At 51.3% G+C, this 26412-nt stretch overlaps 1 protein-coding gene across 1 annotated transcript; it reads left to right on the forward strand.

The window, feature by feature from the left end:
- Positions 1-201: 201 nt before the first annotated feature.
- Positions 202-25117, forward strand: MICALL2 (MICAL like 2). Its single transcript, XM_083800117.1, has 17 exons — positions 202-491; positions 7063-7111; positions 11157-11298; positions 13017-13177; positions 13852-13973; positions 14352-15020; positions 15239-15414; positions 16252-16327; positions 16647-16762; positions 17289-17441; positions 20173-20228; positions 20736-20859; positions 21457-21547; positions 21949-22022; positions 22334-22448; positions 23427-23473; positions 23565-25117. The coding sequence occupies exons 1-17, from the start codon at positions 349-351 to the stop codon at positions 23648-23650; spliced, it is 2400 nt and encodes a 799-aa protein (XP_083656243.1). The 5' UTR covers positions 202-348; the 3' UTR covers positions 23651-25117.
- Positions 25118-26412: the final 1295 nt, after the last annotated feature.

The following is a 26412-nucleotide window of genomic DNA, read 5'->3' on the forward strand; positions in this document are numbered from 1 at the left end:
CGGCCGCCCTGCTACCACACACACGCGACGCTCTGCCGCAGCGTGAGAGGCACTTTTCGTCGAAAACCCAACTTTTCTCGGCCCTTTCGCCACCCCACACGCCACGAAGCGCCTCCCGCGGGCCCGCCGGAGGGCGGCCGTGAGGGGCCGCCGCCGCCCGCCCCTTTCCCCGCCTCCGAGCCGGCCCCGCTGCCGCCCACACGGCCGGCAGCCTCCCTGCCTCCTTCCCTCCTTCCCTCCCGGCACGGCTCGGCTCGGCTTGACAGAGCTGAGGGCTCCTCGTGACCCTCACCGATCCCCCCGGGGCGTGCATCGCCACCTCCGCCTCCCCTGCCCTGTGCCCGCGCCATGGCGGCCATCCAGAACCTGCAGCTGTGGTGCAAGCAGCAGTGCGAGGGCTACCGCGATGTCAGCATCACCAACATGACCACCTCGTTCCGCGACGGCCTGGCCTTCTGCGCCATCCTGCACCGCCACCGCCCCGACCTCATGTGAGTACCTCGGGCGTCGAGGCCGGCACATGGGCCGCCCGCTTGGCGAAGCCAGGACCCGCCATTTGGGCGCTCCGTGGGCGCTCGCTTGCCCCACAAGAAAAGGGGAAAGGGACAAAAAGTTGACAGAAAGGGACCTGTCCCGTTGTCTTCTCCTCAGGAGATGTTGCGGTCCTCGTGCAAGCTCTGCTAGGGCCAGCTCTGAGCAGAGCTTTGCCCTCGTTGCTTTTTCCTTTTTTCCCCTTTCCTCCTTCTTCGGGGAGCTGTGGCAGGCTGTGGCTGAAAGATAAACATTTAAAATATGTCCTTTTCTGTTGCAAAACAAGTTCAGGCACCGTTTTGGGAAATGTTTCCTTCTTCGCTGTTTGTGTTTGTTTAGGCTTGGCTTTCCCCGCTCGGCCAAATGGCAATTCCGTGGGTTATTAGTTAAGAAGCGACCGCGGTCTGAACGAAATACAATAGGAAAGCGGGCAGTTTTCTGGAGGAGCTGTGGAGAAGAGAGCTTGCATCTTCCCCCAGCCCACTCGCAGGGCCCTGGGTGCTGGGCAAGTGCCCTCGTCACAGGGAGCCCCTTGTTGGTGCCTGGTAGCTGCTGCATTCTTGCAAGTTGTTTTCACATCCAGAGCTCCGTCCGTGGGAGGCAGAGTGTTTTCCAGTCCTTGCTGGTTTCTTCGCTGTTGTCCCGTGGGTTTTGACCCGTCTCTGCCCAAATGTAACCTCTGGGTATGTAAATCGCCAAAGGAAGCTGTAAAGAAGAAAAAAAAAAAGAAAAAAAACTACATATATATATAAAAAAAAAAGAAACTAGGCAAGTTTCTCAAGGTAAGGGAGCAGCACAAAGATCGCCCAGGAGTATTGATTTAAGCATGAGGTCACTCCCAGCCAGACGTGGAGGACTGGGGTGCGTTTTCTGTGCTGCGGTTTTCCTGCTGTTTCCTGAATTCTGCCTTTGCCTTGGACTCCCAGGACAGCCTACCACTCGTGTCTGTGTGCAGAGATCTCTCTTGCAGGTGTCTTGCTTCTGGTGGAAGCCCAAGAAGATAACCTTTTGCTCTCTCTCCTCTCAGTTGAAGCGGTCAGAGCAGCCCTGGGCAGCAGGAGGTCGTGCAGGAACTTCAGGCGCGCCCTTTCTGATGTCCCCTCCTTGCCGGTGCTTTGGCAGTCACCATGGTGCTGCAGTGTATGGCTTCCTGACTTGCTGTCGCATCCATGTGACTCCAGATATTCCCTTTCCTTCCTTTCGTTCACAGTCCCATGAGTATGAAATACCAGGACAGAAAGGTTGGTGTGTCTGGGAGGTGCTCGTGGATGGCCTGGGACCGCTTCCTGGCCGATTCCATTGCTAGCCCATCCGGAGCATGGGTGTGAGCAGAGGCTCAGAAACTCCTTTAAGTGAGTTTAGTGAGTTGTTTATAATCCTTGAACTGTGCACCACGAGTTGTGGATAGACATATCTTAAGTAAACGCTCCTGTGCTGCAGAGAGGAAACAACCCTTGTGGCGTCTCTCTGTTCCCGCTGAATTCCTCTTCTGATGGAAATCCTGCCTGACTTTATGCAGAACCTTACAGAAAGTCTTTCTGACTTGCACCAGCTCAGCAAGACTGCCTGAAGGTCAAAGAGAAGCATTTATCTGTGACCTCCCTCCTTGCTGTCAGTAGTATAATACAGGAAAACACCAGCTGCACTGGGCAAAGTCCTGCTGGAAGTAAATTATACTTTCAAGTGGTTGGTGTCCAGGGTTGCCAGGTGTCACGTGTACCTCAGCTCCTGGGGCTGAATACTTGTGCAAATTCCCTGTGAATGTACAAAAATCCTTTTGGCATTTCAGGAGCCACTGACAGGAAAGGGTGACTGGGTGCACATGTGGCTGTGACTCCTGCTTCTCAGGGGCTTGAAGTGATTTATCCTGAGCTCCTCCCCTTGCTTCTAGCAAAGATCCTAGCTGAAGATTAAAAGCATCATACAGAAAGTAAAACTAGAATACGATAATTGGTGTTTGGAGAACCCGGTGTGTTTGCTGCAGCCCTTGCGTATAAATCACTTGCAGAACATGATTCAGTCACTGCAGCAGGGTTTTGCAACAGCATGTTTTCCTTCTTGGTTTACATTCTTGGACTGAGAAGTACATGGTATGGAGAGGAGATTTTTCCTTGGAGGAGTCTGAGAAATTCACAGGAAAACTTAAAGCAATTACAAAACCTGGTAATAATCATGTGCTTCTCTCGAGAGTTACATAGGTCAGAGGACAGGCTGGTGCAGGTCTCTTGCTCCTTCTCATTTTCTTGCCAAAAAACATATGGGGAATGTGATAACTCCTCTCAAACTTGCCTGATGTCAGCTCGTATGTTATCAGTGAACAGGGCAGGCTGTGTAAAATTAGAAACGCGTTTCCAGCTCACTTCCCACTCACCCGAGGATGTGCAGACAGACTGGGTTCTGGGGGCGTGGAGGCACACACTGAATCACCATGGAAATTCACTTCTTTCATTCCAGCTGAAGCATGTTTGGTACCTAGTCCCAGCCGGGCACGGATACATCATCAGGCAGGTCCGAGCCCATTTTCTGGGATGAGAGCAGAGCCCTGAAGTTCCTCGTGTCAGAGACCGTGAAGCCTCGCGGCAGTGTGATGTGGGCTCTGCTCTGCAGCTGCTGGCTGTGGCGGTGCTGGCGGTGCGAGCTCCAGCCGGGGGTTTTGTGGTCTCAGTCCGATACGTGGGTTAGAAGCAGCGGGGGAGCCGTGCACACTCGCTCCGGTATTAATGCCAGATGTCGAGGAAAGTTTTTGATTAAGCTCCTTCTCTTCGTCCTGGATCCTGCTTTCCCAGCCTGCTGGCGGGTGTTTAACAGCGTTCTGGGAAGGGACCCGTTGTGAAATCCCCCTTGGCAGCCGTGCGCTGCTGGGACGTGCATGTTTGGTGGCCGGCGCTGAGCAGCTGCGTGCACCCGTTCCTCCGGCCCTGTTCTTGGGGTCGCCATCAGCTCAGCCAGACGGGACGAGGCTGTGAGCCTCTAACACGGACAGGGAGAGCTGCTCGTGGTTTCCATCTCCTCAGCAAAGGGCTGGGGCGAAGCAGAGCTGCTGCCTGCTTGGCCTCTGCGGGGCTGCGGTTTGCGTGACAGGCGGGTGGCCCTGGGGTCAGGGAGTCTCCTCTTTTATTACTCGTCCTCAGCCTCGTCTTTTATTAGTTGCGGCTCGCCAGTGGGTTGAGAGGAATGTGGAGCAGGCATCGCGGAGAGGAGGAGGGGTGCGTGGGGGACATCTTCCACGTGGGGTTCCCAGCCCTGTCCCAGGTGGTTTGTACCTCCAGATAGAGCACTGCTGGAAGCTCCCATTCCCGGCACAGCGTGCTGGGCTCGAACCCTCTGTTTGAGGTCTGTGTGCAGGCAAAGGGTGCTTTGCTCTCTTCCAGTGATCCTCGTGAGTGCACAGACCTCCCTGTGTCCAGGGGAAATAGGACAGAAGTGCCTGCAGACAGGAGGTTCTCTGGAACCCTCACGGCCCGCAGTCTCTGGGACTTTTTTTTTTTACCTCCGTCTGCTCCGAGGTGAGGTTTCCAGCTGAGTTAGCACCTGCAGCAGCAGCAGAGGGGGAAGCACGTGTGCTTGCAAAGGAGCGTGGTGTGCTGTGAGCTCTGGGTCTGTGCAGCTGGAGCAGTGGGTGGTCACGGAGATTTCTGGGCACGGCAAATGCTTGGCCGCTTTTGGCTAAGAGAAGGACTTTCTGCAGAGCTAAAAACTTCACTTCTATTCCTTTGCTAGCAAACTCCAGTCTGATTTATTTCCAGCTCTGGAAGCGCTCTCTTGGGTGAGATTTATGTTTCTCACCTCTTCCAATTAATTCAGTTGCCTGTGTTTTCTCAGCGGAGAACTCCTACTTCTCCATTTAGTATTAGCTTTGCTTTCTTAGGATTACATTGGTCCAGAGAGCTTTGATATTCCAAGATAGGAGATGCACCAGCTTTCAAAAGAAATACTGTATGCAAACTGCTCACCTGGCTAGCCAGGAAACAGTGATGCTGAGAGGGCAGGGAGCTCCTGAAACGACCAGGTGATCTGGCTGTTTGCACTCTCCCCGGGGAACAGACGGGGATTTCAGATATTCACCTTCAGAGCTGCAGGTTTTATGTCTCTGTTCCATGCCGCACAAGTGGGAAGCCGTACAGGTGATACCACAGCAAACAGCACTCAGCAAGGTGGGGGTAAAAGGCACGGGCTGACAATAAATAGGTCACTCCGCTGTTATTGAGGCCGGCACGGATCTGCTGCAGGTACCTCCTGCATCTGCACTCTGATGTGCTGATGCAAAGCAAAGCCTGGACTCACGGCGTTGTGTTTCCAGCGCTTGGCCTGGTTTCACTGGGCTCACCGCGTGAGTGGGCACTGCTCCTGCTGTTCCCTGCTCTCCCTGGTGCTGTGTTACTGCTCTGCACGGCCGAGGAAGCCGGAGCTCCCCTGGTCTCCCGCAGGTGTTCTCCTGTGTTCAGGATGTCCGCAGGGGCAGAACCGGCAGTGAGGCAGAGGGCTGCAACCACCTCCCTCAGCTGGCTCTTACAAAAGCTGGTTTTCTTGCCTGACACAAAACAGGATGATTACATCTGTTGTTCCACTGAAACGTTTTGTCTTGTAGTTATTTTCATCGCTCTTTCTAATCCATTGTCTCAGGGAAGGGAAGTGCCTGGGCAGGAGCAGCACTTGGAGAAAAACCTCTGCGAGTCCCTTCAGATCGCGCAGGAAGGGGGATAAGATTTAAAGGTGGGATGTGCCTTGGCTTGGCGTGCTTCGTGGGGGAGTTTGACCTTTGGGTCTTCGTGGTTGCTTCCTGTTCATTCTCTTGTTATCCAGCACAACAGCCACAGATGTGGGAAACGGGGGGCAGCCCAGGCTGCGGCGTGCTGGACACCCCCGGTTTTGGGTGCCTTTCTTATTTATAATGCAACGCTCTACTTTCTCTGCGAAGCAGACAAAGGACCCGGCTTGTTCCTTGCTCTTCCAAGTCATGGAAAAAGTTCCCCCGCTGCGGTGCGGATCATGTGTTTGTCTCATGAATAGATCACTGCGAGCCGGCTTTGCCCTGGCTTTCACACCGCTACCCTTGCTCCTTTTAAAGGTGAGGCCGACAGGGGTAAAGCTGCATCGGTGATAAAGGTGCCACCTACAAAAACACAGCGTTGGTGGTGTAGTGTTTTTTGCTTGCCTAGTGAGAGTTTCCTTGCTGATAAAAGCCTCTCACTGAGCTTCGTGCCAAGAAGCACAAGGATTGTAAAGTGAAACTGCCTTATCGGCAAGGAGCTGACCCTGCGCGCTTGCCTGGGCAGGAGGAAGCGGTGCTGGAGAGCGAGGCTGCCAGCCAGCAGCCCGTTTCATATTCCCACCTCAGCAAGCGACGGTCAGTTTCAAACAGGCTGGTGGTGAAGGTTTCCTCCACAAGGCACACGCTCTGGGTGTGGGAAAAGCATGCCATACTGCGGCTCTGCTTCCCGTGGCACAGGCTCACTCTCCCCTCTGCTTTCCTGCCTGTCTTACGCTCCCAGTTTGTGAGTTCCCAGCCTAGCCCCATGCAGAGGTGGCATTTGGGCTGGACCGGAGAGGGGAGAGCAAGCCGTGGAGAGGGGAGGAGGGAAGTGATGTCCAGGAACAATAGAAAATGAAGAAGGGTTGTTGACTTTGGCTTGTAACTGCAAGCAGTAATTGTCTCTTCCTTTTCAGTTATTGGTTTAGATTACAAATCAAAAGTGACAGCCCCAGGGAAAGGAGAACGAGATTTTTAAAGGCAACTTCGGTGTTATCAGTCACGGGATTGTGTTGTGGGCAAAGGTATTTCTCATGCAGGCTCTTGCTCCTGGTTTTGTACAGCTATGCTAGAGAAAGAAGGAGGTTTTGAAACCAGAACCTGTGAACTGGTGGAAGCAGAAGCATCTGAGATCAGAGGGTATGGATTTATGGAGGAGCATGAGATGCACACAGCGTTGGAGGTGTCCAGCCCTTCTCCGAGTTCTGTGGTCTCTCTTCATGGAGATGACTTGGAGGAAGGGCAGAGATGGATGTCTGCTTCGAAAATGTTTCCAGGGAAAGAGTGTCGCAAGTCTGGCTGGCAGCCATGGGTTTCTCCTCTCGGGGTGGGAGAGAAGCGAGGCTTTTTGGAGGAAAAAAAACAAAAACAAAAACACCAAAAAAACACAAGTTAGAATTTGCTCCTGGCTGTCTCAGCAAAGCCCCTGAACCTGCCCGGGTTGTTCTGGCGTCGGCATGTCCTGTCCGCGGGAGGCTGCGGAAGTCAGCCCTGCGAGGGTGGACGTGCCAAAAATGTGTTGTGCTACCCGTGGGCAGATGGCTGTGCCTGCTGGGCCTCCTGGCCGCTCCTGTCCCAGGAGGAGCAGCAGGTCTGCGTCCGTCAGCAGGCTCAGACGGGATCTGCCAGGCTGCTCCCTCCGGAGCATCCCTGAAAAGGCAGGGAGGGAGGAGATGCTCTGTGCCCCAGACCAGCGGGGCTCGGAGAGGTTTGAGAAGCTGGAAGCGAAGCAGGTTGCTCAACGACACCAGCCTGAGGTTTTTCTCTTCTTTGTGTTTCAGAAACTTCAACTCCCTCAGTAAAGAAAACGTGTATGAGAATAACAAGTTGGTAAGTGGCTTTTAATGTTTTCTTCTGGTCTAGTCTACGGCCTGGCACCTTGCTTATGTGCTTTACCAACAGAAACCCTGCAGGTGCCGTGACCTGACAGTGCCTTATTCGGATCCTTTGGCTTATTCTGCATGCATCCAGCCTTCTCATTTGAACAGTAATGTCCAGGCTCGCTGGCTGTTTGAAAGCACCCTCAGACTGCTCACGTTTCTTCACTGGCTGCATCGTGATGCCTGTCTTTAGTGTGTCCATTTTCCCCTGGAACTGACTGTGTCACCGTCTCTGCTGTGTACAGCTCTGCTCGCTCTGCCAGCTCTTGTCTCACAGAGAGCCACGACTCCCATGTGCTTCTTGCATCTCTGATCACCCTACATAGCACATCTCAATCTGAATGAAAGGTACTTTGGAAACGGTTGCTCATCTCAAAGTGAACGCAGGCTTTTTTTGAAGGCAAAGCTTGGGATGTTATAAAGGGAGAGCTGGGCAGCCTGGTGCTTTAGAGGGGAACGTTGCTTCCCCCCCACTGCTCTGATTTTGAGCAGTGCTCGGTGCCTTGGTCAGCTAGAGCAGGAATTAGGCAGGATGGTTGATGCTGTCATGCCCCAGCCTGACAGGACCTCAGCAATGGAAATGGCGGAGGAAGGGGAGGCAGTTTTGGTAGCTGAGTGTGTTGGGAAATGGTGTTGAAAGAATTGCTGTCAGCAAGGAGAAGGAGAAGGCAGCTGGCTGCAGGCCATGAGCGTGGTCTCTGCCACCCCTCTGCCTGGCTGGAGGCAGCAGCAGATGCTGGAGGTCACGGCACAGGCATGGGCATGGTGCGTACCTGGTGCTTCAGAGGGATGGAGCAGGAGCTGGGAGGTACTGGCGCAAGAACAGAAGCTCAGGGTTCTGCTTGCACCGCTTCTGCCTGCTCCCAGCACAGGGGATGAGAGCTGCTGGAAGGTGGAGAGATCCTAAAGCCTCGTCTTGCCTGGGCACATCGCTCCAGGACAAGGTTTTAGTTTCTCCTGTTCTCTTCACAAAGAAAGTAGAAGCTGGACAGGCCAGCCCCTCCTGCTCTGGATTCAAGCACGGGCTTAGTGCTCCGAGGAAGGATTTTTTCTCTCCCTTTCCCCTTTGCAAAGAGAGAGGCGGCAGATTATAATGCTTCTCTTCCCCTTAGCACCACTCCACGCAGTTTTGTGGCTGCTTGGCCGGAGCTCAGGCAGTGAACACACCACTGCAGCTTACTCTTGTCCGGACTGGAGGAACAGCATCTTCTGACACAGTGAGCTATCTGAAGTGGTCTTTCCTCCAGGAGAGATAAAAGCTGGGATCCTGCGTGTTCCTCACCTCCGTGTGCTCCCTAATTTCTGCTGCCCTGGGGCAGCACCATCTCCCCGAGCTGGGGCTGTGGTATATGAGCAGTTACTTGGGCTGCAGGGTTCAGCCCTGCGTGTTTCCCTCTTGCAGGTGAGATTCAGGCTGAGTGTTTTTGCCTGGGAGCTTTGGTATTTGGCAGGCACGAGGGCCTCTTTGCCGTGGACGGTCATCCTGGCCAGAGTGCTGCGAAGCCCCGAGTGCTGCTCCTTCCGCACGTCTGGCTGACGGTGTCTGTTCTGCTGGCAACTTTGTTTTGCTCTGGGAAATGAGCTGTAGACTGACCTCCAGTGCTTTTCCTAATGAAAAGCTTCTTTGTGCCTCTCATAAAAACAGTTGCTCCGCTCTCCTATGTCAGCCTGTGTTTCCCTCCCTCCCTTTCCTCTGTTTTTTAGTTTGTCCTTTATTTTACTTTCTTTTCTTTACTGCATCTGTTCTTGGTGCCCTTTTACTGCTGGTATCCCACTGGCCTGGCTCTGCCGTGGGTGGGATTGTCCCCTTCATCTCCCCGTGGCACCGGGTTCCTGGGCTGGCCTCCCTCCTCGGACCGCTCTCCGTCACAGGCTTTCTTCCTCTGGCTGCTCTCGGGATACAAGTGGTCTGATTTCTCCCAGCGCTGCTCCTCGGCTATTGTTCAGACCCTCCTTCGTGCCTCACTATTCAGTAACTCCGAAAAGAGGCTGTATTACTCAACAAAAAAAATCTTGTCCAGGCTGCGACTTGCCACATGAGGTCTTTTTGCCAAGAAAGAATGTGTCACTCGTCAAGTGCCAAAAAGAAAAAGAGAAAAAAAAAAAAAAAAGAGAAATTGCTTTTGGTGTCTTTTTTTGCTAAAGATTTCAAAATATGTATAAATAAGAGAGAGGTTTCTAGCGACCTTGCATCCAGTTTCTTCAGTGCTAGTGTATGGTGGCGTGGTGTAGTGGGTACAGCAGGGAAGAGCTGTGCCTGGCCATGTCAGATGTCCTCAGACCTCTTTGCCTCCTCTATGCAGGGTTCGCAAAACGGGAGCAGCGGTGCTTACCTCCTTTGTAAAGCCCTTGGAGCCGCACTGCTGAGAAATGTCACGTTACTTCTTTAAAGGCCAGCCTGGGCAGGCAGGGAGGGCAAAGCAACTGGGCCAGGTGAGGCGGTGGGCTTGTTAATCTCCAGGAAGAGCAGTTCCCAGGAACAGGAGGACGCAGAAGGCACAGGGAACAGACACTACATCCTCATGCTGCCCTTTGCATTGCTCACCTCGTCCTGGCCAAACTGGTTGTGTGCACAGAGTAAGTACCCTCCTCTTGGTGGTCCAGGCAGCTCCTCACGCTTGTTGTGTGCCCATTGCACAGGTCTGACCAACGGCACCGTGTAGCAGGAGGTGGCATGGCTCTGGGAATGCCCAGCGAGAAAACCCCACTGGTCAGACCAGTCATGCAGCCGGCGGGATGGGGAACACTCCAAAAACCATATTAAGTATGAGGTTAGAAGACAGGCAGGTGCCAGGCTGGGCTGGCAGCCGGGATGATGCAGCCAGAGGTAACTGGCTGAGCGCGTGCGTAATGTCAGCTCGGTTACATTTTTACTGGGATACCCAATGGAAAAAAATGGTAATTATCTTGCTAAAAGCATAGTGGCTGTTTGTTTCTTCTAAGCAGGAATAGCGAGCTTGTACACCAGCCCTGTTGTGTGTCTGCGCCAGAGGTCAGATGCGGAGGGTTTTAATATGTGCAAGTCTTTCTTTAACCATTTAACTGTGGGTTTCAGCAGGAGCCTTCCTTGTGTCTCTGCTCCTTGAGGTGCCGTTTTCCGTTGCTCTTTTTGAAGGTGATGCCCCGAAGGGGGAAGGAAAGGATTTTTTCCCGTAGGCGAGGATGGGAGAGGGCTGCGGAAAATCCGTAGCAAAAGTCCTCTGGTGAGTTGAGCAAAGGCAAAGTTGGTTTAGGGATGTTGCTTTTTTCTTTTGTCCTCTTGCGTAGTGGCAAAACAAAACGGCTTTTCTGTCCTTTATCTGGCTTTGATCCTGCAGTGTCAGAGCAAAGGGCACCACAAAGAGGTATATTTGCCCCAAACACGTTACGTTAGCATGGAAATGGTTAAGCTGGAAGGGAGTTAGGCATCAGGAATTCTGCGTTATTCCTCTATTCCTGCTTTCTAGCCTGGGAGAAATGGTTTCCTTCTCAGCCCGAGGTTTCCCCTTTTTCAGATGGGGAAGAGCAGGCAGTAGGCAGGAAGCGTTAACATTTGCACGGCGCTCAGAGATAGAAGGCTGCCTGCAAACACCTACCAGCGCACCGCTAGCTGGGGAGCGCTCCAGGTCGGGCTGGAAGCCTGCACGCCAGCCTGCCAGCCCGGGCTGCCACAGACCCTTCTGCCAGGCCTCGCTCTCCGCAGCTGTGCGCATCCAGATAGAGGCAGGCTTGAGGAAGAGCAGGGGAAACCCAGGTGAGTTCCCGTGCACTGAGCTACGGCCAGCTTGCCAGGCCAGATTTTTGGCTCCCTGCCTGAGTTTCTCAACGCGGTGGCTGGAAGCCACGACTCCGTTGGTTCCTGTAAGGGCTGGACGATGTCGGAGTTAAACTGGTGCAGCTGTTCCCCAGTAGAATTATTATCTGAGTTTGCGGTGCAGTTTTGCCTGATGAGGAGCGGCTCTGCTGCCTGGGCTGGATGAGACCCCTCATTTATTTATTTTTTCTTCCTTCCCCAGGCGTTTCAAGTGGCAGCAGAGGAGCTGGGAATCCCAGCCTTGCTGGATGCAGAGGATATGGTTGCTCTGAGGGTACCAGACAGGCTGAGCATCATCACCTACGTTTCCCAGTATTATAACTACTTCCACGGACGGTCTCCAAGTAAGTGCCGTGTTCCCTGGAGGGGTGGGCAAGACTGAGGCTTAATTTTGTGCTTTTTCTTGCCCATTAACAAGCAAAAGGCAAAATAGACCTCATGGAGGCCTTTTGGTACCAAAACCATTTCAGTGGGGGATCTGACCTCTTCGCTTACTGCAGCAGCACCAGTGCTTTTGGAAGGGCACAAGGGCTGTGCTTCATCTTTAAAGTGCCTTAGAATTTAAAATATAATCTAAAATTTATTATGGCCCAGCCAGGTAGGAGCACAGAAGGTTCACTTCTGTGGTCCACACTTCAGCTTTCCTTTCTTTTGTGCCTCCATCCATGCCCAGTCCTTGCCACACCAGAGGGCTGCCTTTAATATCTGAATTCTTCCCCCTCCTCCACCTCTTCACTCATTTACGTATGCTTTCTCTTTCTCTCCATAACCTCTTCCCTCCCCCACTTTGTTTTTTATTTCTTGTTTTAAAACCCTGCTGAAACAAATTCCATCATGTTTGTGCCAAGTGGTGGGAATCTGGGTCAGTTTGGGGTCTTTCCTCCCTCCTCCCCAGCTTCTCGCCTACCACATCATCAGGCACGGCACATTTTTATACTCTCTAGTGTCCCACAAAATGCTCTGGTCGCATTCCTGTTGCTGGGGTGAATGTGTGTGTCTGAAAATGAGTCCAGCCAGGAATGTGCCCTCTGACTCCAAGCGGACTCCTAATACTATCGCCGTGCCCTTTGAATGGGCTCCAGCAGGACCATGAAATAAGCAGGACGCAGAAGGCCAGAGAGGGCGAGCAGCCAATATTTTATTGAGGTCAGGATTTTACAGAAGAGTAGAGCTGAAGCTTTGTGCCGGGCTTTGGGAGCTCAATATATGGAACTAGCAGGCAGTGAGGGCTCAGCCTGAGTTTGCTGAGTCTGGTGTCACCATTCCACTGGGCTCTGTGGTAAAAGAGCCCTGGGTGTTGATTTGGACAGCTGACCTTCTTGAGAGAAGACCACTAGGAACTGGGCTTCCTCTCTGCTCCCTGCAGCCTGCTCAGATATCCCCTGTATTTACTCAGAAGGGTATAATCTCTTTTCAGATGGGTGGTCATTTAGCTGATTGCTCTCAAAACAAAGCTACGGCTCAGATAACTGCTGAGTTCCCATAAGGAGTGCGGAGACACTCAGAATAGGAAGTGACACAAAAATAACATCTCTGCGAGACAGATGAGGAGTCCTGTCTGTCGCAGTTGTACATAAAGCCTTATTTCCCTGGGAAGTCTACCTCCATTTCCCAGGACATAGGGCACTCCCACCACCTCCAGTCAGGAGCCCAGTGTTTCTCTTTTCTCAGCTTGCTGTGAATTTAGAGGGGTTGTCTTTCATCTGCAATGAAGAGAGGGTTGGGCATTTTCAGGCTTTTTGTGGTGATTCTCGTTTTGTTCACACCACCTATGTTTTGTATTTTTCCACTTTTTCATTCCTTCTGGGGAATTTCCCTGAGAAGAAAAAAAAAATAGCAGTTTCAGCTGCCAGATGATTCCTGCATATGTTGGTGAAACTCGCTTGTTGCCTCTTTCCCCTCGCTCCACTACAGAACTGCTTGTGAAGGAAGCCTGAGTCTCCTTGTATGCTTTGCAGGTTATCCGTCAGGCACCCCGGATCTTCTTGTATTGTAAATAACTCCTAAACCCATGAATTTTCCTTATGCTCCCTTAGAATCTTCCCTTTTTCCTTTCTTCCAGTTGGAGGCATGGCTGGAATCAAGCGTCCTTCCTCTGAACCTCAGGAGCAGCCTGTTGGGAAGAAGGTGGTTTCAGAGCCTCCCAAGCCGGTGTCTCCAAAACTGCCTCCTGCACACCCACCAGCCAAAGCTAAGCCAAAAGAAACCTCCCCGGTCACCACAGTAAGAAATGGGTTTGGGGCTGTTCTTTATACCTTTAATCTGTTCAGCGAGCTAGGGAGCGTTATCCTAGTTCAAGGCTGCTAGTGATGGGGCCTCAGTCTCTAAACTTTCTGCTTATTGCTTCGGATTTAATCCAGAAATCTGATTACTGCACAGATTCAGATGGGAGTCACTGGAAAGCCATCAACCAGCTGGGATTCATCTAGTGGTGAACACGCCATGGGTGTCTCAGGATATGGCTATGTTGTTCCTAGCCAGTAGGTCTTGGGGATGGAGATTTCTAACAGAAGGGTTTTTGTTTTTGATAGAAAACATGGATTAATTTATCGGAAACAGTTTCAAAGCAGAACAGGGATGACAACAGAGTGGAAAGAAGGGAAGCTCCTCTCTCACTGGGGTAATTAGCTCACGAGCTAGTTCAATTCAGAGACCTTTGAACTTCAATTTCCCAATTGCAGGCAAAACACCCTGGCCCTCTGGCCATGTGGAATTAAGTCCCCTTTACACTATCCTCTTCCATTTTGCGTAAACTAGGGGTTAGCCACAGCAAGTATTTCCTGCATATCCCTTCCCTGTCCTAGCAACTGGCTGTGCACGTCAAATGCTTATCTGGGAGATTCTTAAGCTGTACACAGGCCACAGCGCTGCCCGCTCACCACTGCTTCTTCCCACAGAAAGGGGTCCTGGCAGAGAGTGGGAATATCCGCAGCAGCAGCTGTGGTATCTGCGGGAACCACGTCCACCTGGTGCAGCGCCACTTGGTTGATGGGAAGCTCTACCACAGGAACTGCTTCAGGTACAGCTCCTTGAAGGGGGGGCACAAACCTGTGGGTCTCAGGGGCAGTCTGGTTCCTTTGGGACTGGAGGGAGAGGTGTGAAGCATTCATGGTGTTGGAGGACATTTCTGACAGAGCGGAGGCAGCCAGTCTCTTGACCTGTGCGTAAGGGAAACTCTTTGCACAGGTCTGTTTTCATCCATGCCTTTCCTACCCCGGGCCGTGCTGTTAGCAGTTCCTATTTTGGTGCCTAACGAAACGCACACAGGGTCTGCTCGCTGCCGGTGTGGTACCTTCGCCCTCCCTGCATTGGCAGTGGAATTGTGCCTGCACTCTCAGCTGTGTGTCAATGGCCCCAGAGCTCTAGAGGATGCGTTCTGAGACTTCTTTATCCACAGGTGCAGGCAGTGTTGGAACGTGCTTCTTCCTGGAAGCTACAAAGCTGGGCCTGAGCCCGGTACGTTCATCTGTAACAGCCACCAACAGCCAGACAGTGTCCAGATCTCTGGACTCCGCAGCACCGGGAACAAACCTGAGAGCAGCCCAGCCCCTGCCACTGTCAGGCCATTCCAGAAAGCAGCAGAACCCAAGAAACTGGAGCAGGTGTTGAAGAAACCGAGCCAGGAAGGCCTCGCTAATTCAAACACGCCATCTGTTTCATCTTCTGGAAGCTCTGGCTTCAAAAGTCTAAATACTCCATGGTCTTCTTCAGCTGTAAATAAATCAGATGACTGCAAAGGTACCCCGCTGGGAAATAAAACAGATCTTCGTGAAGGTACCCCGTCAGATCCACTTCGGACAACCTCAAAAACAAAAACACAGCAAGCTCGAGAAAATTTTTTTCAGTCTTTAGACTCCTTCAGCAATAAAACCTCTGACACTACAAAACATGTCCCTTCTCACAGCCCTGGTAAAATTACCTCTGGCAGAACTGAAGCTGCAGCCAGTCCAGAGGATACTGAGAAGAATCAGGCACGTAACCATATTATGCAGGCTCTGGCTGGGTCAAAAATCTCTCCAAGCAGGCCAGGAAGACTCAGTTTCACTGGCTCCTCAGCATCCAGTAGGTAGGTGCTATTTCCCTTTCCCTCTTTATTCCCAGGATGACTTTGGCATAACTTGGAGAAGTCTCTGCATCTTTCTTTTTCCCTGACTGATGTTTCTGATGGGATTTAAAGACAAATAGAGTGACTCATTCAAATCTTTGGAACACCATTCAGTATAAAGCTCCGTCCTTTGAAAAAGGACAGACTTTCAAAACTCATTAGATTGTTCTTTTTTGCAGTGGCAACTTTTCTCCCTCCAGTTCTCAATGGCAGAGTCCAGCACCAAAAGCACAGTCCAGCAAAACAGGGTACACAGCACCAAAACAGGAAAAGATCACAGAGCCTCTGCCCAAGAGTCAGGCTGCCAGCAAACCTGTTGATTCTGTGCACAAGCCAGAGTCAAAAGGCCTCAAAGGTGAGGATGACTGGTTTGAATACAGCTCTGACAACTTTATGCCCTCCTCTTGGGCCAGCACAATGAACATGTCAGTGGCTCACATACTTCCTATCTGTACCACTACGTATGTGTTTTCTGCGTTCTGGGGATCAACACACTTCCATTTGTCCTTGTGCAACTGCTGCCTCTAGCAGGGCGAGTTTTTCTTCTCTGAGGATCTCCAGGTATTTGAAGTTGTAGTAGCTGTCATCAAGTGTTGCGATCATGATGGATTACAGAGGTTTAGGTACGCTTTCCCAGGCTGGAGACCTTGTCATAACTTCAGGATGATTTTGTGGCCACAACTGGGGCTTTCCCAGCTATCCAGCCTTCTCGTCTATTTTGAACTGAGTTTCCTCCCCAGTGACTGTCCAGTGGGCTAGGGTCTGATGTTCTGGGAGTGCTCAACCACTTCCTTATGTTTTTTGGGGGGCTGAGAACAGTGTCTGCGCGGAGTTTGTTGTGAGCTTGTGGGGTTTTTTGTCTTCCCTCTCCTCCACCATTCTTTGCTCTCTAAGATCTAAGCCGTTTTTGTTGTATTGCTGTCAAATATGTCTTCATTTCCGCTGTGGCTGTGTTTCTGTAGCTGCACAGGTTTTAAAACATTTGAGTTGAAAGGGGCAAAATGCCACCAAGGTTATTTATTACCTACTGTATGTGAATCTGCTCGTGTTAAACTTGAGTTGGTGCTGGCTTGCTGCAGTAACGTGATGACATCTACCTCTGTGCACGGCTTCTCTCTTCCTCCTGAGACACAAATCTGGCTTGTGTCTTTCTATTGGATCTGATATTATCTTTCTACGTCCCTTCCTTTAGAAACCATGAATGTTGGTGAAGACAAGTCTGAGAGCCCAGCAGATTGGAGATCTCGGTTGAAGCCTGTGGCCAACAAGTAAGTTTTTTTTCAAGCAAGTGGGTCTTCATGACAAGTGAGTGGGGATGTCCATGTCTGCAGCTGTGTTTGTTGCTGCAGGTCTGTGTGCATGTTGGAGGGAAGAGCTCTTACGTTTCAATGCTTCTTTTTTCAACAATTTGAAGGAAAAGTCAAAGGCTTTCATTTCTGGGAAGGGAGAGCACATTTCAAATGGTTGAACTCTGATTAGAAGTGTGACCGTCATGGCTGGAGATCCCGGCCCAGGATGTCCAGAGCTCTTTCTGTGGACCAGTCTGCTAGAGGGATGGTTTCCTACCTTTGTCTTTCTTCTTTGCAGAGACCAAGGTGGCTCTAAGAAGCCTACTGATAACTCTCAGGTGGGAACAGGGAGCCCAACACAGAAGGAGACAAAGCCAAGTCCGTTAGTTGTGCCATCAGCAAAGCAGGACTCCGGTATGAAGGATATAAGCTTTGCCTTCATTTTGCTGGTCAGGCAGGGGACAGGCATTAGTGCTGCAAGGCACAGAGTGAGAAACATGCTGGTGGAGATGGTGCCTTGTTTACAGGGATTCTTGCTCTCTCTAAACCTGCTTTGGCCCTGCAGTGCCTTTATTTGGAGAGCTGTCATTCCCCAGGGAGAGGGTCTTGGTCCTCACAGTGTGCCCCTCTTCTGCAAGACAGCTAGCGAGATTTCGCTTACTCTCTCTTGAATAAATAAGTATTGCTGAGAAATCTTGATGATGGTTCCTGACCTTTCCTTCTTCTCCTCCACCCTTCTCTCATACTGTGGCCTTGTGACTGGTGGTTTCTCTCTGTTTTCTTCAGACTCATGCTCCTCAGTGTCATCAAGAGAGGAGTGCTAGGACTAGAAATGAAGGCAGCTAGTGATGAATGCCAGAGACTCTGGGCAATACAGGGATTTTTGTGAGACGAGGCATGAAATTTCTTACCCAAGACCTGTCTATGCTTCCTAATTCAGCTTCATCTGGTGGAGTCGTTAAGAAGAAGTTGATCCCCAGCTCAGATCTTATCAGGAGCTGTCAGAATTCAAAGCAAAGCTGGGAAGACCATGGGGGTTCTGTCAAGAAGAAGGAAGAGGGCAACCACCAGTTGAATCAAAGCACTACCACATGTAAGATCTCTTCTGCCTGCCTAAAGCCACTCTCTCCTCTGCACTGCTGGGGATGGCCTGAGTGGTCAGTGTGGGAGGCACGTCCCAGAGTTTTCTGCGGCTGTTGTCATGGGGGGAAAATCTGTGTCGTTAATTTTTATTAACCATCTTGGGCTAACCAGGAGCCAGCCAGGCCAAGGAATTCAGTGGGAAGAGAAGAAATGAAAATATAGATTTTTCAGGGTCACTGTTCTGTCATTCTTCAGGCTCAAAGCTACGAAAAGGACATCTCCTGATTTGGGGAACGGGGATCTAGCTGATGCCTCTGTTCCTCTCCAGTTGAGTGGCTTTGGGAAATGAAAGGAATGCAGAGAATTGTCAGCAAGAGACTCCAGCTGGCGGAACACACTGAAGCTCCAGCCAAGGCTGCTGCTTCTTGGACATTCAAAGATGTCCCAGCCGGTTCTGACCAGCTTGTCCCTGCTCCTAATCCAGTTTCTTATTCTTGTCTGTTCAACCTCGACGTCACTGTGTACCTCTTCTTTTTTGCCCAGTTGTCCTTGCTGCTTTCCCTCTTATATATCCTACCACAATGAAATTTCATGGACCTAACCTGATGTTTGCTGCTGTTCTGTATGCTCAGCTTGTGTGTTTTCCCCTTTCCTTACCCTGTCTGGCTCTGTCTTATCTGTCTGAACTAGAAGATCCTCAGAGCAGGGCTCAGCTCTGACTCTGATGTTTGTCTTGGAGCAAGTAGGATGGGTCCCCATGGCTTGATGGTCTCATGCTTTACTTCTTAGCTGGCTCCAGCACTGTCCTTAGCCTTCAGGTCTGACAGCTGAGAAGCATTCAAATGGCAATTATGTTGTCTGTTTTAGCAAGCCTCTATTGCCATCATTTTCCCCGAACTTTCCATCTCATTTTTTCTCAGACTCAGTCACGAGGCTCACCATTACATCATTCCCCAGGAAGTGAGCTGTTAAGATAACGGAGGCTGGTTTTATATCTCTTTTTAAAGCTTAGTGATTGCTGGTGGGAGTGCCTCCTGTGGGCAACTTTCCCAGCAGTTTGCCCCCAGTTTTCACATATGCAAGCCTGGTATCTGAAAGGCTGCTTCCTTGCTGCTGTCTCTAGGCAGCCTGTGGATTAAGGACAGACTTGGTGCTCCTCTGTATAGGTTTCTACCTCAGCAGAGAGCCTCTGTGAACAGTTACGCCCTTAATACTGTGTGTGTTTCACAGGACTGTAGATGATGAGCATTTCTGTAGATCATTAGTTTTCTTTGGTGTAGATAGTGTTTTCTGTTGAAAAAGGAGACTCTGGGTTCTTCTTGCCCCCTGTTCTATTTCCAGTTTGCCCATCTCGTGTCAAGACAGAACTTGAGGATATCAGGGGACACCAGACTTCGAGCTGGTCAGCAGAGAGTGACTTTGCTAGCTGTTCTCCAGTGACCTGGTTTTCTCCTGATCAGTGGTGCAGCTTTCTGCCCTGCTTAGAGATGCTGCAGAGGTCACCCAGAAGGAGCCTGGAAACGCAGCGCTGAGCTGGGAGAGGCAGTGGCAGGCTGCCCATGGCAGGCCAGGTCCGTGTTGGAGGAACCTTTAAGAGAAGTGTGAGTTGCAGGTAGCATACGGGGCAGCAAGCCAGCTACATCCAGAGGGAAGAGTGAGCCGATGGAGGCCAGTCATGCAGAGACAACACAGCTGATTACCAAATCCCGTACCCAGCATCTTTTGCTCCTTTTACACTCTTCTAGAAAGCCTGTTAGAACAAGGAATGAGCAATCTGAGAGATGTCCTTGAGCTCTTCCTTGAGTTTCTCATCAGCAAGTCGGCACAGTAGCAAGAGATTCTCAGGGGGCTCCCTGGTCTGTCTGTCCTGTCTTTCTCCTTGTGTGTGCCGAGCCTGCATCACTGCTGCCTTTCTTACAGCTCTGCTCTTTTAATACTAGAGTCTTCCTTCCTATCACATCATCCACGTGTGCTTCTCTGCTCTCTCTGTGGTAATTATCCAGCCCAGCCCCTCGGGTATCCGAATACCTCACACTCTCCTGTAGTTATCCTCGCAGCACAGGTGGGCAGAGGAAGCTGAGGCGCAGTGGAACAAACACACATTGCTTAAGGATTGATTGTAATAGGTGTCCAGGGCTTAAATAATGCTGTGTAGCTGGGCCAAAGGGACTTCTCACCTAGGAAGTGTTTTGTGGAAGGAATTGAACCTTAGTTTCCTGAGGCCTATGCTAAGGTCCCCTAGACTATCTTTGTTTCATCAGTATTTACTGATTCTTCTTTGTACAAGAGCACTAGAGGGGCATTTTTAACTGTAACTTGAAGTTTCTTGTGACAGTAACCCAATACTTCTGTTCTGTCCTTTGGAAGCTTAATAAGCAGTGCTTTTTGCCACGATAAATATATTTTAATTTTAACAAGATAACGAATGAACACAGAAGTCACTATTCTCATGTGCAAGCCCCCAGGCCCCACCACGGTTAGGAGACAGCCTGTGCCTAGAGGAGGCAAGCAGCACCCCATGATCTGGGAGTATCTGAGTGTCCAGCAGCAAGGAGTAAACCAGGCTGTGATGTTTCCCAAGGACACGTCTTTCACCTTAGTCTGGGCCTGCCAATGCATGTGTATTGTCAGTGCCCTGTGTTGGGTGCCATGGGCTTCTTGTGCTCTCAGTGGTGTAAGCACTGTCTCACAGCACAAAATTGTTTAAAGTTTGATGTGGGGTTTATTTTTTTCCCTTCTAGATAAATCTTCTGCTCTGATTAACATTCAGAACTGTGAAGCAGTGTCCCCAACCAAGGTATGGCTGGGAAAGGGGTGTAATGGGCACAGACTGGGGTTGCTGGTTATTCTGCGGAAGTGTTTGCCCAGATACATCTCAGGTTATCTTATTTGGAGGGTTTACTTGAATTCTCAGGGAAGGGGTAAAAGGCTTTGGAGCAGAGGCAAGAAGGAGATACTGTCATCTCCTGGGCAAGGGGACAGTAGAGGCTGGAATGAGACAGAGCAATAGATAACAAAATCCTGGTGGACACAGTCTGTTCCAACAAAGGAGGGGGAATGTCTGTGGACTGACAAGTGCGGGTAGATATTATCACCCTAGTGAATGTATAACAGAGCTGTAACATTGCCATGACCACCACTCTGGTGTGACCAGCCAGTTCTGCATCTCTGCTGACTTGGCCCTTCCAGGGCATGGCTCTACAGCTGAGTTCCTTGTGTCATTTCCCATTTCTGTTGGGGCTGTGCCTTCAGGAAGCAGTCTTAGGGCACTGAGATGTATTCATTCCTACATTTGTTTTCCTAGCTGCACCCAGACTACCTCCCTGAGGAGGAAATCCAGGAGAAGGTACGTGACATCGAGAAGCAGCTGGATGAGCTGGAATCGAAAGGAGTGGATCTGGAGAAGCAGCTGCGTGGCTGCGAGGGAGGTAAAGAAAACCAGGGGGCTCTGTTACTGTAGGAAGGTGTGAGGCTCATGTCTTACCCCTGGGCATTCTTGGCTCTGTTTCTAGGAGCTCATGCTACGTGTGAGACACCAAGTTACCAAAGGTAGCTAGTACAGCGAAATAAAGCCCTGGGAATTTGGAACCCACTCTACGCTGTATCCTAACCTATTATTTGAGCAAGGTGTTTGTGTTTATTTGGCTGAGGATCAAGGAGTTTGGGAGTCAAAGGCTACTATTTATCTGGTGGTTGAATCCCAAGCCAGACTGGCTGTCATGGCTAGCTCCAATTCCACAAGGATTAGTGGGTTCATTCAGAATGGCAGAGCTGAGCCAGCCACATGGAAAATGAGCAGGGTGCCCTGTGACAGGGTGTCTGTGAGCAGCTTCCTTCTGCAGGGAGTGGTCTGCTTCCTTTCCTTTGCATCTCAGAGTACCAAAGACAAGCTGTTTTCACTTGAGGTTGCTTATGGCTCATACAAGTTACCCTGGGCTCTCCTTCAAGTGAGAGTGTGTTTGAGCCAGGAAGAACCAAACTGATGCAGCTTTTGGAGGTGTTTTGCTCTTTTGTGGTCTTTGCAGATGAGTCTGAGGATGCCCTCATGGTGGATTGGTTCAAACTCATCCATGAGAAACAGCTGCTGCTGAGACAGGAATCGGAGCTGATGTACAAGTAAGTAGAACCAGAAATTCACCTGTCTTTCCACACACTTCACTTGTAAGCAGTAAGCAGTGAAGGAGAGGAAGTGTGGCAGCCCCCAAAATAATTTGCCAACTGGCGGGATGAGGGAGGACTTGAGGAAGTCTATGGGAGAACTGCCAGCATCCTGAGGGATGCTGGCCCATCCAGCTAATAGGCCTTTGAGCACTGAATGGACAGATGAGCCCCTAAGGTCTGTGATGAGCCTGTGGTGAGGGAAACCTTGTAAATGTGATGGGGGCAAATTTCTCACAGCCTGCCAGCTCCTGCCCAAGTGGTGGGCCATGCGGAGATGAGACTTTAGCATGACATGAGAAAAATTCAGCCCTGGATCATGGTGGGGCGTAACTCATCACTTCTGTGGTCTCTTCCAGGATGAAACAGCAGAAGCTGGAGGAGCAGCAGTGGAACATTGAGATGGAGCTGCGACACCTCATGAACAAGCCAGGTGAGGACCAGCTACACTGAGATTTCTGCTGGTCCCTGGCTGTGCAGAGACCTACGCTCTGCGCACCAGCCCCAAGATGTCCTTCAGATCCGAATGATGCTGTCTGCCTGCCAGGGATTATGGTTTCACTGGGGAACTCTCCTGACTAAGCTGCCAGGTGTTTTCTGAGGGATGTGAGATGTAACCCTGAGTGTGAGGATAATCAAATTCAGGCCTGTGAGAGGGGCTTGCTGGAGCAGGGTGAAGGCAGGAGCCCCAGTGGGGAGGTACTGACCTGTAGCTGTAAGAGGGGCCTCTCTTGTCTTGTGCAGAGGAACTGAAGACACACAGAGAGAAGGAGCGTGAGAAGGAACTGCTGGAGTCATACCTGAACACAGTCAATGATCGGAATAATATCGTGGAGTGCCTGGATGAGGACAGAATCAGGTGAGGGCCTGCGGGTGTTAGGGGGTGAGCCAACACAAGGAGTGGTTTGCATTGTAATTCCTCTGCTGCCCAGGCTCTAGGGGTGGACAAATGGCTGTAATCCAGACTTCTGTTCCACGAGAGCTGGGTGTTGACCTGTCACCAACCATCTTGTCTTAAATGCTGCTGCTTTTGCTTCCTTGGCACCTGTTAGAAACTGAAATCAGGTCTGCAGCCATGTTCAGTGCTCTCTCAAGGTAACGTTGCTCTGAGGACAAGGACTATGAAAGTGTATAAAGCAGGAGCAAGAAAGGGAGAAGCTGGAGATGGGGAGTTGGAGGCAGCGTGTGAACCCCGGGAGGACTCTGGGAGCATGAAGCCACATGTTTGTTTGTCTGCTACGGCAAAAGAACAGCCACAGCCATTGTGCTGACAGCTGGATCTTCCCCAGGTTCAAAGGAATACTGCTGCGTCAAGTAGTTGGATACGTGCCTCTGGTTGCTGAGAACAACATCCATTTCTTGCTCTCAGGGCAGCAACTCCACCTGGAAGGTTCCAGTAATGCCCAGGCTTTTGGCTCTGGCCTTGCCCAAGCCCTAGGGTGGCTGTGATGTGAGCACCTCTGCAGCACCCGAGGCTACTGGTGTCTCAATCTTTATTCCTCTCCTGGGGTGTGGCGTTGCCTCACAGCAGGGTAAACTCAGATGATTCATAGGCCAACTGGGGAAAGGCTCTGCTGCTGTAGCACTGGACTGCCATGATCTGGAAATCCCCGTGCAGGCCATTGCTTTGAAGGGGGGTGTAAAAGCAGATGTAATTTGCTAATGTCTAGGAATTTAACTGTTTTTTTCCCATCCCCTTTTTGGGGTGTGCTGTGGGGATTGGTCACTTCTGACTGGGGGAAGGACCGTAGCCGTGTTTTTTTGCACGTTTTGCAGCGTCTACCACCTTGTTGTGAAACAGAGCACAGTTTTCTAATGCCATGCTCTTCCATTACAGAGAGCAAGAGGAGGACCAGATGTTGGCAAACATGATCCAGAAGTTGGGTAAGGACCTTTTCTGCTGTTAGAGAGCAGCACTGAGTAGCAGCGAGGCTGTGGGTCTCAACCTTCTTTGCATCTGCTCCCTCTCCTGCAGATGGATCTCTTGAGAACCAGGAGCCAGAGAAGAAGAAGAACAAGTTCCGTTTGTCCAAAATATGGAAGCAGAAAAATAAGAGTTAAACTCAGGAGGGATGTTCCCCAGCCCAGTGGCACAGCAGGGGCTGTCAAAGGGATGTTCTTTCCTCACTGCTGCTTTCCTGGAGTTGTGCAGGACTGTGATGAGGCTTCTCTCCTCTCTGATATGAAGACTGCAGGTTTCCGGACCAAAGGGACAGTGCTAGTCACCTCTCACTGGTGTGGGGTGCACCTTTCCCAGAAGACAGACTTTAAGAGCATTTTTTCCTTCTTCAAAGCTAGCTCAGAGCTGGCTTCAACTTTGTTGGCAGCTCGGGAGGGTAGAACTCAATTTGCACATCCACTGCTCAGGTCACTGCAGACCTGAGTGCCGGAGCATGGCACTGCATGTCACCCCGCAGTGCCCCCCTCATCTCCGCCAGGGCTGTGCCAAGGATACTGGGCTGGTTTCTGACAGGGCAGTTCTTGCTCCCTCTCTGTGTGTGCTTTGGCACAGAGAGGTGCTATGGGGCATTAGATAGATTGAGGGCCTCCCCCTTTTTACACCCGTGCAAGCTGTAGCTGCAGGCCCCGCAGCCAGGGGAAGCAGAGAGCAGAACCACCCCCTGAACTATGGGGTGGGATGTCCTAGGCCCAGAGACATTTCAGCAATAGTGCTCTGTTACCAGACCTCTCTGAGAGCTGATGTAGGCTGTTTTCTCAAAGCCATGAGGGGTTACTCACTGCTTCATTCCCTCTGTGGGGGAGATTTTTAGCTTCCTTATTTCCCGAACTGCACAATGAAGGAGGGTCTTTGTTGCCTGTGGCCCACCATACTGAAGACAAACAGAAGTATTCTTTTAACAGCCTGATGCTAACTGGGAGCAGAAAGGGATAACTGAGTTTGTCTCACCCACCAGTTTTCTCTGTGGGATGAACATTCCTCTCCTGAGTCTCTGTCCCTGGACAGCCAGCACCCTCAGGGTTTGCCATGGTTCAGCCTGGGACCAGGACAGTAGGAGCAGGACAGGATAGGTGCTGGGATGCAGGCTCTGAGTCTTTCCCCTCCATCCTCACTCCAGAGTGACTGCAGCCAGGCAGCTGCCCTGGGTGGCAATATCCTCTCTCCCCAGTCAACCTTGGCAACAGGGGTAGACGTGGGCAGGGAAAGATCGGAATAACGAATGTTGCCTCAAGCGCTGGTAAATGTAGAGTCCCTTGCACTTCCTTCCTCCCTCCACACCAGAGTACTCTGAGATTTCTCCAGGTCCTGTTCTCCGGCGGGGCCTGGGATTTTGCTGGGAGGAGGTTTGCTGCCCGCTGTGCCCTGTGGCAAAGTGGAGGCGATGCGAGCCTTACCCACGAGGTGGCAGTGGGACTCTCTGTCCGAGGCAGCCCACCCTTGGCACCGCAGGGGTGAGCTCAGTGAGGTACCAAGTGCTCGAGGGGTTTCGTGGTGCCCACAGTATGCCATGGATATGGGACACCGTGTACCTGTGTATGTTTTTGTCCAATAAAGAACTGCTGGTGCAAGTCTCAGGCTCCCAGAAAGAGTTTAGGCATGGGTTACTGGGTGTGGGCTGTCCTGCTGGCTGCGAGCACTGACAGTCCCTCTGCAGACACGAGTGACCCTAGGTGGGAGCAGGGGATGCAGGGGAGAGCTGGCCCAGCTTTGCACACCTGTAATGGAGGAGCTTCACCACCCGGAGCTCACAGACCAGCCACAGGTCCTGGGACAGCAGTAGAGCCAAAGGGTTTCTCCATGATTTTCCTGTGTTAAACTCCCCCTGGCTCTCAGATGGGTAAGTGCATTCATTTTCTCCCTCGCTGCTTTAGCATCACGAGCATCCCCAAGACTTGCAGGACCCCAGCATAGCCGGCAGTCTGAGGGAGAAGACAAGCTCCAGCTGGCTCTGCCGTGGTAGAACTGTCATCCCGGTGACCTGACTGGCTGAACAGCAGTTTCATCAGGCAAAACACAGATGGAAGCACTGCCACTGTGCTCTGTGCTCGGTGGTGGCCTGTGCTAACCTAGAGAGGAAGATGAGCTGGGCTTGGGGGACATGCTGACCACAGGGACTGGTGTGCAGTGCCTTGATATCCTGGTCTGCTTTTTGGGAAGCTCTTCCTTTCCTGTTGGTGTGTCAACTAGGACTGTCACGATTGCTAGGCTTTTATCTTTTTAGGCTCAGAATCTCCAGCCTCAAGAAATTTAGTCTGTACAGGTTTGGAGGTGGCAGCACCATCCAAACTTATCCAAGCCTTCCCACTCTGGGAAATACAGGGCAGTTCAACCTTCACCTATCTTGAAGGCAATCAGGAGCTGGGTCTACACAGGAACATGATCCCAAGGTGTTTAAATTACAACCCTACGGCCTCCTGTAGGGTTTGGTTTTGTGAGAATGTCTACTGCTGCCAGAAAGCAGGCACTCACTAATTGGGACTGAGCGGGAGGGAGGAGTTGGGAAACTAATTCGTGCTGCCTCTCCCCCGACAGTGGTCACCCCTGAGTAATGAGGCAATTCGGGCACCTTCCTGCAATCGAACAGGAATCAAATTCCTCTCCTTTCTCCGCAGGAGGGGACTGGTTTTGCTCCACTCAAACCCCACCAGACACTGAGCCCCGAGGTCAAGCTGGCAGGGGGTTGGCTGCTCCGTCGCTGTGTGCATGTGGGTGTCTGCGTTTTGGTGATGACTGAGAGCTTAATTGCTCTTCCAGGTCAGCCTCTCCACTTCCAAAATGGTTTCAGGAGGGCTGAGCTTCCCACTCATTTCCTGTTCGGGTTCGTGGCCTCCCCAGCTCCTAGATACCCGGAGTGCTGCGGCTG

The sequence above is a fragment of the Anser anser genome (genome assembly GCF_964211835.1).
Source record: "Anser anser genome assembly, chromosome: 15".
Classification (NCBI taxonomy): Eukaryota; Metazoa; Chordata; class Aves; order Anseriformes; family Anatidae; genus Anser; species Anser anser.